This window comes from Mobula hypostoma, chromosome 15 (genome assembly GCF_963921235.1).
Source record: "Mobula hypostoma chromosome 15, sMobHyp1.1, whole genome shotgun sequence".
Lineage (NCBI taxonomy): Eukaryota > Metazoa > Chordata > Chondrichthyes > Myliobatiformes > Myliobatidae > Mobula > Mobula hypostoma.
The window spans coordinates 23,304,202-23,321,474 of record NC_086111.1 but is presented as its reverse complement, the minus strand read 5'-3'; the positions used below and the strand labels follow the sequence as shown (position 1 = coordinate 23,321,474).

The window sequence follows — 17,273 nt, the reverse complement described above, 5'->3', positions numbered from 1 at the left end:
CAACCCCTGAAGCACCCATTTATTCCAAATCTTTGCCTTCTGTTGGTTAGCCAATCCTCTCCCTAATGCATTACCCCAACCCCATGCATCCTTATTTTATGCAGCACAATACTGAGTGCTTTCTGGAAATCCAAGTATACACCACCCACTTGTGTTCTTCTATCCACTGCACTTATTACAAATTCCATTTAGTTTGCCAGACAAGGTCTGCCCTTCGTAAACCCATGCTGTGTCTGCCTAATGGAATCACTCTATCCAGGTGTCCCGGTATTTCTTCCTTAATGATAGCTTCAAACAGTTTCCCAGCCACAGACATCGAGTTAACAGGCCTATAGTTATCCGCTTTTTACTTACATTCTTTTTCAAAGAGTGGTATGATATTTGCTGTCTTTCAATCCATGGGGTCCTGCCCGGAGTCCAGAGAATTGTGTTAAATTATCACAAACATGTCTACTATAACTTCCGTCCATTTCTTTCAGTACCCTGGGAGGTATCCCATCAGAACCAGCGGACATGTTTACCATTAGGCACACCAGTTTGCTTGGCACTACCTCTCCAGTAACAGTGATTTTATCCAGCTCCTCACTGATGTCCCAAGTCTGCTTAATTGTCTTTGGCTGGAGCTACAGACATGGGGCATGGGAGTAGGATTAATGTTCAGGGATTTTTCTTTTTATTCAAATTTTTGTTGATTGAATTTCTGAACATCCCAAACTGATAATGATATCCCACAGAATATGAGAAAGAGCGACTATATTTATTTTTAAACACAAACAAGTGGCTCTTTGACTTCCTGCCACAAAATTGACAAGGCTAGAAACTGATAGGAGACCTGCTTTTGTTTTTGTTTTGCTCTTCTGTTCTGACCAGCTAATGGCTGCCTTAGGAAAGAGGTATCAATTATGTATTACAGACAGACTTGAATCATAAGAATTGAATTACGTTAAGTACCTAAACCTCAGAATATATGCTCAGGATTTGATTTCTGAGCCTTAGAAGGTTAATAATCCTGTAGTATGAAGCAGAAATGCAAAGAGTGTCGAAAGACTGAAACTTCCTTTCCTCTGAAAAGAAGTTCAAAGCCTACAGCCAATCCAGAGAATGACTGACCACCGAAGATTAGCCCCAGAATAGCTATCACTACAACCAACCGGACTTTTAATCAGCTCAGTAAGTGGGCCAAGGAATGACAAATGGTGTCCAATCCGGTCAAGTGTGAGGTGTTGCATTTTGGGAAGTCATACTGAGGTGAATAGTGGAGCCCTCAGATGTTGCAGAACTGAAAGCTCCTGTAATACAAGTATATAGTTCCCTGAAAATGGCATCACAGGTGAACAGTTGTGGCACATCGGTCTTCATCAGACATGGTATTAAGTATAGGAATTGGGACATTATGTTGCAGTTGTACAAGACCAGTGCGTGAGCCACAATTGGAGTATTATGTGAAGTCTTGGTTACCCTGTACTGAGAAAGATGTCGTCAAACTGAAAAGAGTGCAAAGTATATTTATGAGGATATTGTCGGGACATGAGGGTTTGAGTTATTGCGAAAGACTGGCTCGGACTTTAATCCTTGGAGCAAAGGAAGCTGAGAGGTGACCCAGTAGAGCTGTACAAAATCATGAGGGGCAGAGATAAGGTGAGTGGACACAGTCATTTTCCCAAGGAAAGGGAATCAAAAACTCACGGGCATGAGTTTAAGGTGAGAGGGGAAAGGTTTCAAAGAGACCTGAGGGGCAGATTCACGCACGGCGTAATGCGTATTTGGAATGAGATGCTAGAGAAAATAGTCAAGGCAGGTACGGCAACAATATTTAAAAGACATTTGGAGATGTACGTAGATAGTAAAGGTTCAGAGATGATACATGCCAAACTGGGGCAAATGGAACTAGATTAGATGGGCATCTTGGTTAGTATGGACAAGTTGGGTCAAAGGGGTTGTTTCCTGCTGTATTACTCTGGCTCTTGTTGGAGTAGGGCGAGTATTCAAAAGTGCTCACTGCCAGATACAGATCTCTGGTTACCAGCTTCATCACTACGTTTAAATCCTGGAACTTCCAACCCAACTCTATTGTGAGTATCTTCACCTGAAGGTCTGCAGTGGTTCACGGAGGCTGCTCATCACCACCTTCTTCAGGGCAGTTAGCAATAGTTAGCCAGTGATGCCCAAATACCAACGAATGGATGAATAAACATTATTCAAGTACCCATGTTGTAAAAATGACTTAATTCATTCACAACACATCCACTGTGACACACAACCATAGCAATGTCAGGACTAAATATCAGCGTCACTTCAGTTTTTGGAAGAGCTAAGGAGCTGAAGAAGTTGAGGGAAGGAACTCCTGAGCTTGGACGGACCTGAAAGGTGATTGTTGAAAATAATCGATGTACCAAAGGCCAGAATCAAGAGCACCAAGGTCATGTTCGTAGAGTTAGGGTGGGTCACAAACTGGGGAAACAATGATACTGAGGGATGGGACATGATTTTAAACTGAGGTATTAGTGTATACAGGTCCTTCCCGGGCGATGAACGCCTAGCCTGTGGTAGCCCCTACATATGAATAAGACGTTGGAGACCGGTGGGATGGATGGGGATAGGTTTGCTGGCAGTGGCAGGCACCTTCAGCAGAGTGGGAATGGATCATTTCCACTTGCCTCCTCTCCCTAATCCCAGCCCCAAGCTGCAACAATCAGGGGCTGTGCCAAGCCGAGCCGAGGTGGGAGGCTGAGCAGAGGCCAGGTCTTCCTACACCCATCACAATTGTTTCTGTGATCCTCCCCCACATATTCTTTCTGTTCATCTCCGACTTACAAACAGTTCTCAGGGACAGAATCCTGTTACAACCCGGGAACTGCATGTAATAAGCCAATATAGGCGCACAAAGGTGGATGACAGAGAGAATCATAGAGTCATAGAGAATTACAGCACAGAATCAGGTCCTTTGGCCCATCTAGTCTGTACCAAATAATTATTCTGCCTAGTCCAATCAATGGTCACCTGGACCAGAGCCCTCTCATCCATGTACTTGTCCAAACTTCTCTTAAACGTTGAAATCAAACCCACTTCCACTGGCAGCTTGTTCCACACTCTCACCACCCTCTGAATGAAGAGGTTCCCCCTTATGTTCCCTTTAAACATTTCCCCTTTCACCCTTAACCTATGACCTTCAGTTCTAGTCTCACCCAATCTCAATGTGGAAAAGGTGAAATTTGTTCCAGGCAGAAAAGCTTTGGGTGGAATCAGGAGATCTGAGAGCCTTAAAACATACTGTAAACTGCTTGTCTCCCATTTATCTCCCAAGCTCCGTAAGAAGGGACACAAGTTGTTTTAAGTGAACAATACTACTGTAGGAAGAGGTTTGGAAGGCAGGGCAAGCTCAGAGGTAGTGGGAAGTAATTGATATACAGCTGAGACAGGAATTGACATGCGTACCCGCCAGGGCAAAGAGGAGCAGCAACGTACAGTAACCTACCGTGTGGACTGTGGTGCTGTTACAATTCTTTCCCAATAATCCCAAAGCACATTCAGTTTTATTCATGGTATTGAATGCAGTGTCGGGGACTCTCTCGTTGCACAATGTGCTCCTGGGGACGTGGCATTGCTGGGGGAGGGGCAGGTCAGCAGTCTGTCAGCACTGCCGGGAACTCTCCACAGAAACCCTGCGGCTGGTGAGGAAGTGAAAGGGTCTTTGCTGGCTTCATCGCCGCTGCCTGTACACCAAGCCTGACTCCTAAGGGAGTGGGGGTGAGCCAGAATCAGAAACGGCCTTGTGTGCCGTATTTGCTGCTTCCTTCCAGTTTCTTCCTGTTTGTAGATTAATTGAAAGCAGCTGCAACCAACAGAGGTCACATTTTTCTCTTTCAACCTCTCATGCTTTCCTCTTGATGCTGCGGCCTTGAAGTGCTCACAATCTGGTTCCTGACTTGAATTTCTTTAAAGCCTTTAAGATAAAATCCAGGTTACAGTTTCATTTTGCATATTGTCAGAGGTCTGTTGCAGCATCCTCTCACAATGTAGAAAAACTACAGCGAACAGCCAGGCCAGCAGGAACGGTCATTGGCTGCAGTCTACTATCACTGCAGGGCTTGTATGCATCCAGAACAAAGAAGTGGGCAGGACAAATCATTGTGAACATTACCCACCCTGCAAGCTGCCCTTTCCAAAGGCTCCCTTCTGGAAACGCTAATGGGTCATTAAAACAAATTCTTCAAGCCAAAAGTTACATCCCCCAATCTGATCAACCATTCTATTTAGCCCCCCCACCCCCTCCACTACCCCTGTCACTGCACTGCAAACACACAAAAGCACTTTTTATAAATGCTGCTTGCATTGTAAACGCCTGCTGTTATTTATGTATATTTGTTCCATATCCATACTTTAACTTCTAACTTTATTTTATATAAATCATTATTCTTTTTAATTGTTTGATTTGTTGTTTTTAGTTTCTTGTTGCACACTAACCAACTCACCACAGCACATCCCTAATACATGTAAGTGTACGCGGTGAATAAAGTTGATCCTTGATCCTTAATTATATATATACCTTATGTTATGCAGATGTAATTAAGATTTTTGATTCCTTTTTCATCTGGCCACAAGATCAGCCTGTTCTGGCTTTGGCAATGAGTGAAGCAGGCTAAGCTCTCTGTCCCTCTAATGAAATGTCCCACGATGTTTCCCCAGCTGCCACGCCTCCTTTTCATCCCCTGTGCTGTACCAACAGGAGCTGGCAGAGTAGGCATCAGTGATTGCAGTGGGAAAACATTTCCCGTAAAAAAAAAAGCAGCTCCTCTGCCCATGTGCCTCCTCCTAGGCATTCCTTCTCTATTGAAGATAACCTGCTTACACTTGAGTTTTATGGGTTCTGAGGTGACCGAGACCAACGTGGGAACCACAGAGTTTTCAACTGATGGGGCAGAAGAAACCTGGCTTGTTTTGTGAGTGGTTCACTTCTCCCGACATCCACACTGTGTGCTCCCTGGCACAGGGACTCTAACAGTATCATCTAAGCATAGCAAAATGCAACGTCATGGGCCAGACAATCCCAGGAGCTGGTGGCATGTTACATTTCTTCAACGAGGCTTTGAGCCCAACGTTAAATCTTTTCTTCTGTCTGCTGGTCTAGATTAAGGTACTCCAACCGAAATGCTGACTGCCCACTTCCTTCCACAGATGCAGCTTGCCTCGTTGAGTTCTTTCAGTATTTTTTATGTTACAACAGCATCTGCATTATCTGGTGCCCCTCAGAAGAAAAGCTTTGTTTCTCCATTGTGGTGTTAGACAAGCAAACAAAATGGCCTCATCAACATTGCTTTCTGAGTGTAACTGGAGGATGTTAGCTTTGGAAAAGATACTGACATTACTTATCCTTATACTGATACTTATCCTTCCAGAAATCTTGGAGGAATTTGCAAAGATGCATTAGTAGGATCTTCCCAGTACTTTGAGATGCTTTATGTATCTAACCCAGGTCTTGGAGACCTGTTGAGGGATTGGGGTTACTGCTAGCTTTCATTTAAGATAGGTGGAGGGACATAAAGAAAAATCTATTTGGTGTACTAATTCAAAGACAGGCAAGAGAGTTATCTCGGGCATTCTGGCCAATATATTTTCATCTACAAAAATAAAACTGATTAACTTCTGTGATATGGTGGAGCACCTAGTAGAGGTGTTGCCTACAGTTCCAACAGTCTACCTCTGGCACTGTCTCTATGGAGTTTACATGTTCTCCCTCTGTGGGTCTTCCAGCTTCCTGCCACCATACCATAGAGGTATGAGCTTGTAGGTTAATTGGCCACTGTGAATTGCCCCCTAGAGTTTTAGCTGGGAAATAGAGTAAGGGGTAGTTGTTCGGAATTTAGGGAGAATAAAATGGGTTATGGTACGATTAGTCCCCATGAAAGGGCTTGGCCCAAATAGTCAGCTGTTTATTTCTCCACATAGATGCTGCCTGACCTGCTGAGTTCCTCCAGCATTTCTGAGTGTGTTGGTGGTCTGGATTTCCACATCTTTAGAATGTCTTGTGTTTATGTAGCCAAGGGCTAGGGGCCTGTTCCTGAGGCGTATCTCTCAATGACTATTATCAGGCCATTGTTTATGATTGCTGCATTTCCCATTATTATAAACATTGGCTACGGTTCAAAATTAGCTGTTCTGATGTCAATGAAAGTGCTTTCATCAGTAAATTCCTGTCTATTTTGGTTCTTGCTTGCCGTGGGAGATCTCAGTGTGTGAAAATTATTTACATAGTAATCCCAAGAATTGTGGGACAGCGTGCATTGAAAAAGGGTACTTTTCCTGTCTGTCACTTCTTCTTCCCCGATATATCCCACAGCAACTGATGAGTGACGAAGCTGAAATTCCAGTGGTTCCCACAACTGGATTATCCACCTCAGGAATGTGGAAGAGCGGGCAGCAGTGTAGAATGGAGGCAGAGTCAGCATTATGTTGAAAAGCACAGCCGAGTGGCTGTGAATAATGAAACAGGCTCCCTATTAATTTTACAGCTGATGCCTTGACCTTCCTTGCACAGCCTACACCATAGAACAGGGGTTCCCAATCTCTCTTTATGCCATAGATCCTTACTTTTAACTGAGGTGTGCATGGACCCCAGGCTGGGAACCTTTGCCTGAGAATGTGGGATAGTTCTGTATGTACAAATACAAAATACGGGAAAAAAATCCCTCTTCCCAACCTCACCCATACCTCTGCAATGTCTTCTGGCACACAATATAGGTGGTGCCCTCCACACCAGGAAGTTTTTCTTTTGCTCAATTATGTAATTTCATTTTTAAAAAATGTGCAATCAGGTTGGCAAGCACATGACCCCGGCACCACCTAATCGAAGAAGGGAAGGAGAAGGTGTATAGCCCGCATTTTAAACCAATGTCACATGAACATATTATATACTTAGTTTCGCAAATGGTGTATATCAATCGTTCATCCAAGCTGCTAGGATTGAATTTGCTCCACAGTATGGTGACACTTGTCAGCTTCCTTTTACCCACCAGGAATGGCTTTGCAGAGTAAACATGGTCTCTTTTACTTGACCTTTTGTCATACTGAGGTGGCTGGATGGACCCAAGTGCAAGACACAGACATTGAAGTACTGGGGACAGGACTAGGATACAGGTCGAGGGCAAGGACATGGACACGAAAACCGGGAACCTGGAACAGGACTGGACAAGAAAGCTAGGAGCCCAGGCTTGGACTCCGAGCCAGAGACTGGACAAGGACCTAGAACCTGGAACCTGGGTCTTGCCTCTGGCTTGGACCCCAGAACTAGGCAAGGCTGGCAAGCAGGACGAGGCTGGAGACTAGAGACTTGAGGCGAGGCTTGGGACCAGAGACTTGAGGCTTGGGGTCTTGAAGCTCCTCCTGGGCAGGGCGCGGTACTCCACCTGACGGAGGCAAGGGACAGGAAGGGACAGAACCAACCGCAGGGTAACAGTAATACGGCCTGGCCTACCCGACAGAGGCAAGGGACAGGAAGGGACAGAACCAACTGCAGGGTAACGGCAAGATGGCCTGACTTACCCGACGGAGGCAAGGGACAGGAAGGGAGCTAGGTACAGGGTGGCTCCAGGACAAGACTTCAGGCGAGACAAGGCGAGAGTTACCAGCAAGACAAGGCAAGGCGGGACAAGAGCTTTAGGTGAGGCGAGAGTTACCGGCAAGACAAGGCAAGGCTTCAGGCAAGGAAACAGAAGGCAGGGGAAGGGATACAAGGAGTAAGGACAAGAACAATCCAGCAGCCACACCCTGGACTCTGGAGGTATTTATGCAGCCAGCCCCAACGAGAATCAGCTGCCTCAATTAGTGCTCGACAGGAACAGAAACAGGGTAGACAGGAAAACTTGGAGCAAGGATCGATGGACCGGACCATGAACCGGAATGCGGACTTCACGGACCAGACCATGACACCTTTGGGGAAAGCAGTCTGTTGCACAGACTAGAATGAAAACAGAAAATGCTGGATGTACTCAGAAAGTCAGGCTGTGGGAAGAGAAATGGGGTTAATACTGCAGGTTAAAGTTAGATGGAGGGGCAGGTAGTGTTGAGGAAACAATGAGTCCACAAAAGATTTTGACAGATGAGCAGAATGGCCAAAGAAGTGGTAGATGGAATACAATGTGGGAAGGTGTACAGTCATACACTTTGGTATAAGGTATAACGTGTAGACTGTTTTCTCAAATGAGGAGTGAATTCTGAAATTGGGGTGCAAAGGTACTTGGGAGTCCTAGTGCAGGATTCCTAAACATTGACTTGCATGTTGAGTTGGTAGTAAGGAAGGCAAATGCAATGTTAGCATTCATTTCAGAATCAGGTTCATTATCACTGGTATGTGATGTGAAATTTGTTAACTTAGCAGCAGCAGTTCCATGCAATACATAATCTAGCAGAGGAAAAAAATAATAAGTAAAATAAAACAATAAATAAACAAGTAAATCAATTATGTATATGAATAGATCTTTAAAAATACGTGCAAAAACAGAAATACTGTATATCAAAAAAAAAGTGAGGTAGTGTCCAAAGCTTCAATGTCCATTTAGAGGGGAAGAAGCTGTTCCTGAATCGCTGAGTGTGTGCCTTCAGGTTTCTGTACCTCCTATCTGATGGTAACAGTGAGAAAAATGCATGCCCTGGGTGCTGGAGGTCTTTAATAATGGACGCTGCCTTTCTGAGACACTGCTCCCTATACATGTCCTCGGTACTTTGTAGGCTACTGCCCAAGATGGAGCTGACTAGATGTACAACTTTCTGCAGCTTCTTTTGGTCCTGTGCAGTAGCCCCTCCGTACCAGACAGTGATGCAGCCTGTCAGAATGCTCTCCACGGTACAACTATAGAAGTTTTTGAGTGTATTTGTTGACATACCAAATCTCTTCAAACTCCTAATAAAATATAGCTGCTGTCTTGTCTTCTTTATAGCTGCATTGATATGTTGGGATTAGGTTAGATCCTCAGAGACCTTGACCGCCAGGAATTTGAAGCTGCTCACTCTCTCCACTTCTGATCCCTCTGTGAGGATTGGTATGTGTTCCTTCGTCTTACCCTTCCTGAAGTCCACAGTCAGCTCTTTTGTCTTACTGACGTTGAGTGCCGGGTTGTTGCTGCAGCACCACTCCACCAGTTGGCATATCTCACTCCTGTACGCCCTCTCGTCACCACCTGAGATTCTACCAACAATAGTTATATTGTCAGCAAATTTGTAGATGGTATTTGAGCTATGCCTAGCCACACAGTTGTGTATACAGATAGTAGAGCAGTGGGCTAAGCACACACCCCTGAGGTGCACCAGTGTTGATCGTCAGCGAGGAGGATATGTTATCACCAATCCGCACAGACTGTGGTCTTCCAGTTAGGAAGTTAAGGATCCAATTGGAGAGGCCCAGGTTCTGCAACTTCTCCATCAGGGTTGTGGGACTAATGGTATTAAATGCTGAACTATAGTCAATGAACAGCATCCTGACATAGGTGTTTGTGTTGTCCAGGTGGTCTAAAGCCGTGTGGAGAGCCATTGAGATTGCGTCTGCTGTTGACCTACTGTGGCGATAGGCAAATTGCAATGGGTCCAGGTCCTTGCTGAACTCCTTGCAGGAGTTCATTCTAGTCATGGCCAACCTCTCAAAGCATTTCATCACTGTCGATGTGAGTGATAGTCATTAAGGCAGCCCACATTATTCTTCTTAAGCACTGGTATAATTTTTGCTTTTTTGAAGAAAGTGGGAACTTCCGCCCATAGCAGAGAGAGTTTGAAAATGTCCTTGAATACTCCTGTAAGTTAGTTGGCACAGGTTTTCAGAGCCTTACCAAGTACTGCATCGGGACCCTCTGCCTTGCGAGGATTTACTCTCTTTAAAGACAGTCTAACATTGGCCTCTGAGACAGAGGTCACAGGGTCTGCAGCAGGGATCTTCACAGCTGTAGTCGTGTTCTGCCTTTCAAAGCGTGCATAGAAGGCGTTGAGTTCATCTGGTAGTGAAGCATCACTACCATTCATACTATTGGGTTTCACTTTGTAGGAAGTAATGTCTTGCAGACCCTGCCAGAGTTACCTTGCATCTGATGTCGCCTCTAACCTCGTTCAAAATTGTCTTGAAATTGTCTCTTCGCCCTTGAAATAGCCCTCCGCAAATCATACCTGGTTTTCTGGTACAGGCCTGGGTTGCCAGACTTGAATGCCACAGATCTAGCCTTCAGCAGATGATATACCTCCTGGTTCATCCATGGCTTTTGGTTTGGGAATGTACAGTAAGTCTTCGTTGGCACACTCTCATCCACACAGGTTTCCAGAGGACTAGAATATTAAAGTAAGGATGTAATGCTGAGGCTTTATAAAACATTGGTTAGACCACATTTGGAGTATTATTAGCAGTTTTAACTAAGAACAGATGTGCTGGCATCGGAGAGGGTCCAGAGGAAGTTTATAAGAATTATCCTAGGAATGAAAAGGTTAACATGTGAGGAGCATTTGAATGCTCTGGGTCTGTACATGCTGGAGTTTCGAAGAATGAGGGGGGATCTCACTGAAACAAGTATTGAAAGGTCTTGGTAGAATGGAGAGGATGTTTCCAATAGTGTGAGAGTCTAGAACCAGAGGGCACAGCCTCAAACTCCCTTTAGAACAGAACCGAGGAATTTCTTTACCCAGAGGTGGTGAACCTGTGGAATTCATTGCCACAGACAGCTGCGGAAGCCAAGTCACTGGACATATTTAAAGCGGAGGTTGATAGATCCTTGATTAATAAGGGCATTAAAGGCTACAGGGAGAAGGCAGGAGAATGGGGTTGAGAAGGAATTTGAAACAGCTGTGATGGAATGGTGGTGCAGACTCAATGGGCCAAATGGCCTAATTCTGCGCCAATGTCTTGTACTCAAAAACCTTTCGTCAGAGTGGGGAGGGAGAGAGAGAAGTTTAGTGTACAGCCCATCCGGATGAGGTATGTCTCTGACAGGGTATAACTGGGTTATAAATTATTCACAAGGTTATATGGTCAATGAATGAGAGCTGTCAAGAGAGTGAAAAGGTAGACAAAAGAATGTTGGACTTGTGAAATACAGAGCAGGAAGACATTCCCGGCAGGTCACGCCCAGGAAGGGTTGAAGCACAAACAAGCTGAAATACTACAGGTGGGTGACTGATACAGACAGGGAAATCAAGGTACGGAATTCAGTATTAAATGCGTTTGGTCGCAGTGTTCCCAGATGGAAGATGAGGTGCTGTTCCTCGGGCTTGTGCTGGGCCACATTGTAGCAGTACAGGAGTTCACAGACCAATGAGTCGGAATGAGAGTGGGATGACCATCAGCCATCAGAGTAGAATTAGGCCAGTCCGTCTGTTAAGTCTGCTCCACCTCTTGATCATGGCTGATTTATTATTCCTCTCCACGCTTTCTCCTGCCTTCTCCCTGAAGCTTTTGACATGCTTGCTAATCAAGAACCTATCAACCTCTGCTTTAAATATACCCAAATACTTGGCCTCCACAGCTGTATGTGGCAATGAATCCTACAGGTTCACCACCCTCTGGCTAAAGAAGTTCTTTCTTATTTCCATTCTAATGGGACGTCCTATTCTGAGATAATACCCTCTGTCCCTCTCCACGTCCACTCTTATCTATGGAGCATAAAGGTGGCGAGCAATAGGGAGATAACTTCAGCATTGTCCTGCACACTGAACATAGGCACCTAATCTGTAGGTGTGCATTTCCGACACCTCCCTCCCCTTTCTCGATTTCACTGCCTCTATCTCCGAAGACAGCTTATCCGCCGATGTCTATTATAAACTCACTGACTCTCAGAGCTACCTGGACGGTACCTCGTCACACCCTGTTATTTGTTTAAAATAAGCCACGCCCTTCTCTCAATTCACCCGTCTCTGCTGCATCTGCTCTCAGGATGAGGCTTTTCATTCTAGAACGAAGGAGATGTCCTCCTTTTCCAAAGACAGGGGCTTCCCATCTTCCACCATCAACGCTGCCTTCAACCGTATCTCTTCCATTTCACGCATATCTGCTTTTACCCCACCATCCTGCCACTCTACCAGGCATAGGGATCCGCTTGTCCTCACCTGCCACCCCACCAGTCTCCGTGACCAGCACGTAATTCTCCGAAACTTCCGCCACCTCCAAGGGATCCCAGCACCAAGCGCATTTCCCCTCTCCCCCTCCCACCCCCGCACTTTCTGCTTTGCACAAGGATCGCTCCCTACGCGACTCCCTTGCCCCTCCTCACTGATCTCCCTCCTGACACTTACCCTTGCAAACAGAACAAGTGCCGCACCTGATCCTACACCTCCTCCCTCACCACCATTCAGGGCCCTAAGCAGTCCTTCCAGGTGAGGCGACACTTCACCTGTGAGTCTGCTGGGGTCATATACAGTGTCCGGTGCTCCCGGTGCGGCCTCCTGTGAGACCCGACGTAGATTGGGAGTCTGATTCGCCGAGTACCTACGCTGCATCCGCCAGAACAAGCAGGATCTCCCAGTGGCCACCCACTTTAATTCCACTTCCCATTCCCATTCCGATACGTCCATCCATGGCCTCCTCCACTGTGGTGATGAAGCCACACTTAGGTTGGAGGAACAACACCTTGTGTTCCGTTTGGGCAGCCTCCAACCTGATTGCATGAACATCGATTTCTCAAACTTCCGGTAATGCCCCCCCCACTTCACCATTTCTCATCCCCTTTTCCCTCTCTCACCTTATCTCCCTGCCCGCCCATCGCCCCCCTCTGGTGCTCCTCCCCCCTTTTCTTTCTTCAATAGCCTTCTGTCTCCTTCCCCAATCAACTCCCCAGCTCTTTGCTTCATCCTTCCCCCTCCGGGATTCGCCTATCGCCTTGTGCTTCTCCCCCCCTCCCTTTTAAATCCACCTCAGCTTTGTTCTCTCCAGTCCTGCCGAAGGGTTTCGGCCCGAAACGTCGATTGCACTCCTTTTCCTAGATGCCACTTGACTTGCTGAGTTCCTCCAGCATTTTGTGCGCCTTGACCTTGTCTGCATTTCTTTTTTTCCCCTGATGTAGAGGAGACCACATTGCGAGCACGAAATGCAGTACACAGGATTGGAAGAAGTGCAGATGATTGGCCGCACTCTCTGCTGGAAAGACTATTTGTGTTTCCTGGATGGTGGGAAGAGGAGAAAGGGGCGGGGGCCGCACTCTCTACTGGAAAGACTGTTTGTGTTTCCTGGATGGTGGGAAGAGGTGAAAGGGGCGGGGGCCGCACTCTCTGCTGGAAAGACTGTTTATGTTTCCTGGATGGTGGGAAGAGGTGAAAGGGGCGGGGGCCGCACTCTCTGCTGGAAAGACTGTTTATGTTTCCTGGATGGTGGGAAGAGGTGAAAGGGGCGGGGGCCGCACACTCTGCTGTTCTGAAATGGCTGGCCGGTGGGAACGGAAGAGCGGACCAAAGTCACAGTGCCCTGTGAAAAGATGAAAGAGGAGAAGGACCGGAGTCTCAGTTAGTATGTGTGTTTCACCCTTCACCAATGCTACCCATCTCGCTGCTGGGCGTCCAGGACCAGTTATCACTACCACAGGGGCAATGTGCCAGAGTAAAGGTTTGAATGGATAGTGGACGCGTACCGGGCTGGGTGTGTACAGTAGCATTTACTTTACAGTCATCGCATGTCCGATCATACTTTCTGTCCAGTGAAATACATTTAAAGTCTTCTGATGTTAAGAGCGCACCTTGTGCACATCACTCTCAGTGTAACAGCGGGATAATCTGGGGCTGACTTTGGTTGAGCAACAGATATTCCGGGAGGTATCATGAGACATTAATCATGAGAAGAGTGCGACATGCGTGCGCCCTTCCTGATCTCATGCAATTCCAGCCCGCACCCCGCCACAATTCATCTCACCAAAAAGGGAAATAATTATACTTCAGGCCAGCTACCAGCGAGGAAATGTTTGGATCTCGAATTGATCATCTCTGATGCGGTTGGACACATTGGGCATGTGAAGGAGTGTTGGTGTCCGTTCCTGTTGCGGGTGTGGGTGCCCAGTCTGTGTGTTTTTAAATTCATTTTACGTCTGGATTGGATTATTGTTTGGAGGCTGTATAATCAAATAGCTGAACCTCCATGCTGTCTAATGTGTTCTGCTTTCATCCAAACCCCGATTGCCTACTGCACCAAACCCCCTTTCTGCGTTGCTTCTGTTTTCTAACTGAGGGCCTGCCCATAGGGGTTGTTGGATGAGTTTGGCACGGTAGGGGTTAAAGCTGCTATATTTAGCCGTTGAATACTTAGGAGATGATATCAGTGGCGTTGTACATTAACGACAGGAAGAAGGAGGGGCCGGTATAGATCCCACATTCCCCGCACTTCCTTCTTTGAGCAAATCAGCGCCGGAGATTTGCCGTGTGTGTACTTTCCAATCTCAACGGTTGTGTGAGAGAGGATCAAGCGCTCGCTCGCCTGGCGGAGACAATACCAGAGCGATCACTAGTCACAGTGTGTCCAGGGTTTCGGTTGTGAGGCAGGGTTTTCTCCCCGCTACGTGGCTGCTTTGATTTCCCACAACCGTAAATTATTTTTTCTTAAAAAGAGTGAAATACCCCTCCCCCTCGTTCCAGATGACGTGGACCAGCACTAGCAGCAGTGGTTACTGCAGCCAGGAGGAAGACTCGGAATTCGAGCAGTTCTTCACAGCCAGGACCTCGTTCATTAAGAAACCCAGGAAGTACAAGGTGGGTTGTGGAGCGCTGGAAGCCGAGGGGGAGAAGGGTTTGGAGGAGGTGGCCGTGAGGGAAAGGGGAAAGAGCTGGTGGAATGAGGAGGGGATCGGCCCGAAGAGAATAGAATTAAAGAGATCGGGAACGGGCTATTCGGCCCGTCATGTCCGCACACGAATTAGTGGGCACCCGTCCATTCTCTGACTGGACGCTTGAACGTTGCCTGTGATGGTACCTTTATCAGTCTTTCTAGGGATTCTAGGTACTTGTCCCTCTCTGACTGAGAAAAATTCCCCCTCGAATCCCAGTCGTCAGCTGAGTAAGCGCTGTCTGTGGAGAGCATTGGGGGTGGGATGGCTGGTAGGGTGTCCAGAGACAGAAACCAAAGAATATCTACCTAACCCTTGACTAACCATCCTTTACCCCATTCCTATCTCCAGCTCCAGTATCTTGGTTAGGTAAAACTGCTGCCCACCGTTGGCTGATCGCATCAGGAGGTCAGGTGATATACCAGCAGACTGGTCATAAACCACTCAACAAATTTCTCTTTGCGTATGCATGTCTCTCTGTCTTTCTCTGTCTCTGTCTCTGTCTCACTCGCGCTCACGCACGCACTTCTAGAGCTGGCTGATTCTGTTCCTTCTAGGTTTTATTTTCATTGAAACTTTCAGTAAAACTTCCAGTAGGACTTGCCAAGACCAGTTCCCGTTCACTTTGAATTTACAAAGTTACCACGTATCAGTGAAACTAAAGCTCATAGACGGTCCTAATTGAGGATTCCGTTTCAAGCACAACCCAGCAAGAGCTAGAGGTCTGTTTGCACTGAGGATTCCATGTGATGCCTGGGTATAGCACTGAGTTCCACACTGCAACTCAATTATGATTGATTTTTCTTGGGCCACTCTCCACTCACGAAGCACCATTTACAGTGATTCATTTAAATAACACATTTTCATGGATATGGCTGTACAGCAAATATTAAAGCCAACCCGAGGCCTTTCAACTAACACAGAAAACAATTTGTATTTATGTAGCGACTTGCATGGAAGTCAATATGTTCCATACAGGTAGCAATACACAAAATGCTAGAGGAATTTAGCAGGTCAGGCAGCATCTATGAAGGGAAATATACAATCGATGATTCAATCTGAGACCCTTCATTGGATTGGAAAGAAGAGGGCAGAAGTCAGAGTAAAGTTTTTGTGAGGCGTGCAGTGGGAGCTAGCTGTTGATAGGTGAATCCAGGTGAGAGTGGGAAGACGGGTAGGTGGGAATGAAGTGAGAAGCTGGGAGATGATAGGTCGAAGAGGCCAAGGGCAGAAGATAGAATCTGAAAGGAGAGTGCAGTGGACCATGGAATGAAGGGAAGGTGGTTTGTGTGACGCACAGGTCGTGGCCCACGCTTTTCTTCTAACTTCAATGTTCGTTAAAAATGATGGAGATACGGGAGAGATGCAGCAGAATCTACAGTTGGGTTGAGTTTTCCAATCCAGGCAATCGACTTGCAAACGTTTCGTCACCATATGAGGAGATATCATCAGCACACTTTTCACTGATTGAGTCTCCTCGAATGGTATTGAAACATTTGGAAGTAGATTGCCAAGGTAAGCGAACAACTCATTTCAACCCCGTCATACCCCTGAGCTACACATATTCCAAGTTATTTCCAGAAACTACAGTATATTATATAGGTGTGGTGAAAAGCTCTTGCTTGCATACCACATAGGCAGATTATTCTGTACATAAATTGATTGATATAGTGTAAAGGAAAGCAATACAGAACATAGTGTTGCAATTGTAGGGAAAGTTCAGTGCAGGAAGATGAAAATGCAAGAGCCACAACAAGGCAGATTGGGAGATCATGGGTTCATTCTTCAGTATATGAGAGATCTGTGCAAGAGCCTGATAACAGTGCAGTAGTTGTCCTTGCTCTCAAATGTTTACATCTTCTGGGAGGGGTTGACTTGGCTGCTTTCCTGAGGCTTCTTCACACTATTGCTTCTGTTTCTCCCCGAGACCCTCTGCTGGTTGCACTGTTCACTCCCCTTGCCCCAAATGCCTCAGTCCCGCCTTCCAAACTACTTGAATGTTCAGTCTCACAATCATGTCCCCTGTATCAGCTAATTAAAAACTATGAAAAGCTATGTGGAACTGGCTGCCTTGGTTTGGGGGAGGGACCAACCACATCCAGTGATGAAACTGTTGATCCTGGAGTGAGGTCATTTTCATCTGGAGCTTTTTGTTAATCCCTACAGCGTTAAATAGTTTGTCTTTTATTCGTTTCCTCTCCAACCTCCCCTGACTAAGAGTTCACACTATTCCTGAAATAATTGATTGGATGTGTATCAGTAGAACATGGCAGTGCCAAATCTACTTCAAGCACTAAGCAAGGGTGTATGATAGCAGACAGCCGCAGGGTGTTCCACGTGGACTACCCATCCCCTACTTGTAATGTGATGATCTAATGACAGAGTCAGCAGGAAGTACGGAAGGGTGGGAAGTTTGTGGACCAAAGGCCAGTGGTAAGAATTAAGTGCACCCTGCTAGTCATTCCTTATCTTGGCTTCCTTCCTTCCTCCCCCCTCCCATGTTCT

General features: G+C 46.3%; 1 protein-coding gene across 2 annotated transcripts in view; it reads left to right on the top strand.

The window, feature by feature from the left end:
- rassf1 (Ras association domain family member 1) overlaps positions 1-17,273 on the top strand; it is a 121,295-nt gene that overhangs the window by 85,402 nt on the left and 18,620 nt on the right. Inside the window, exon 3 of one of the 2 annotated variants that reach the window (XM_063067849.1) lies at positions 14,581-14,694. The exons of the other annotated variant lie outside the window; for it this stretch is intronic. Coding sequence (XP_062923919.1) covers positions 14,581-14,694 — 114 coding nt within the window. The remainder of the gene's footprint in view (positions 1-14,580; positions 14,695-17,273) is intronic. 2 annotated transcript variants of the gene reach the window in all.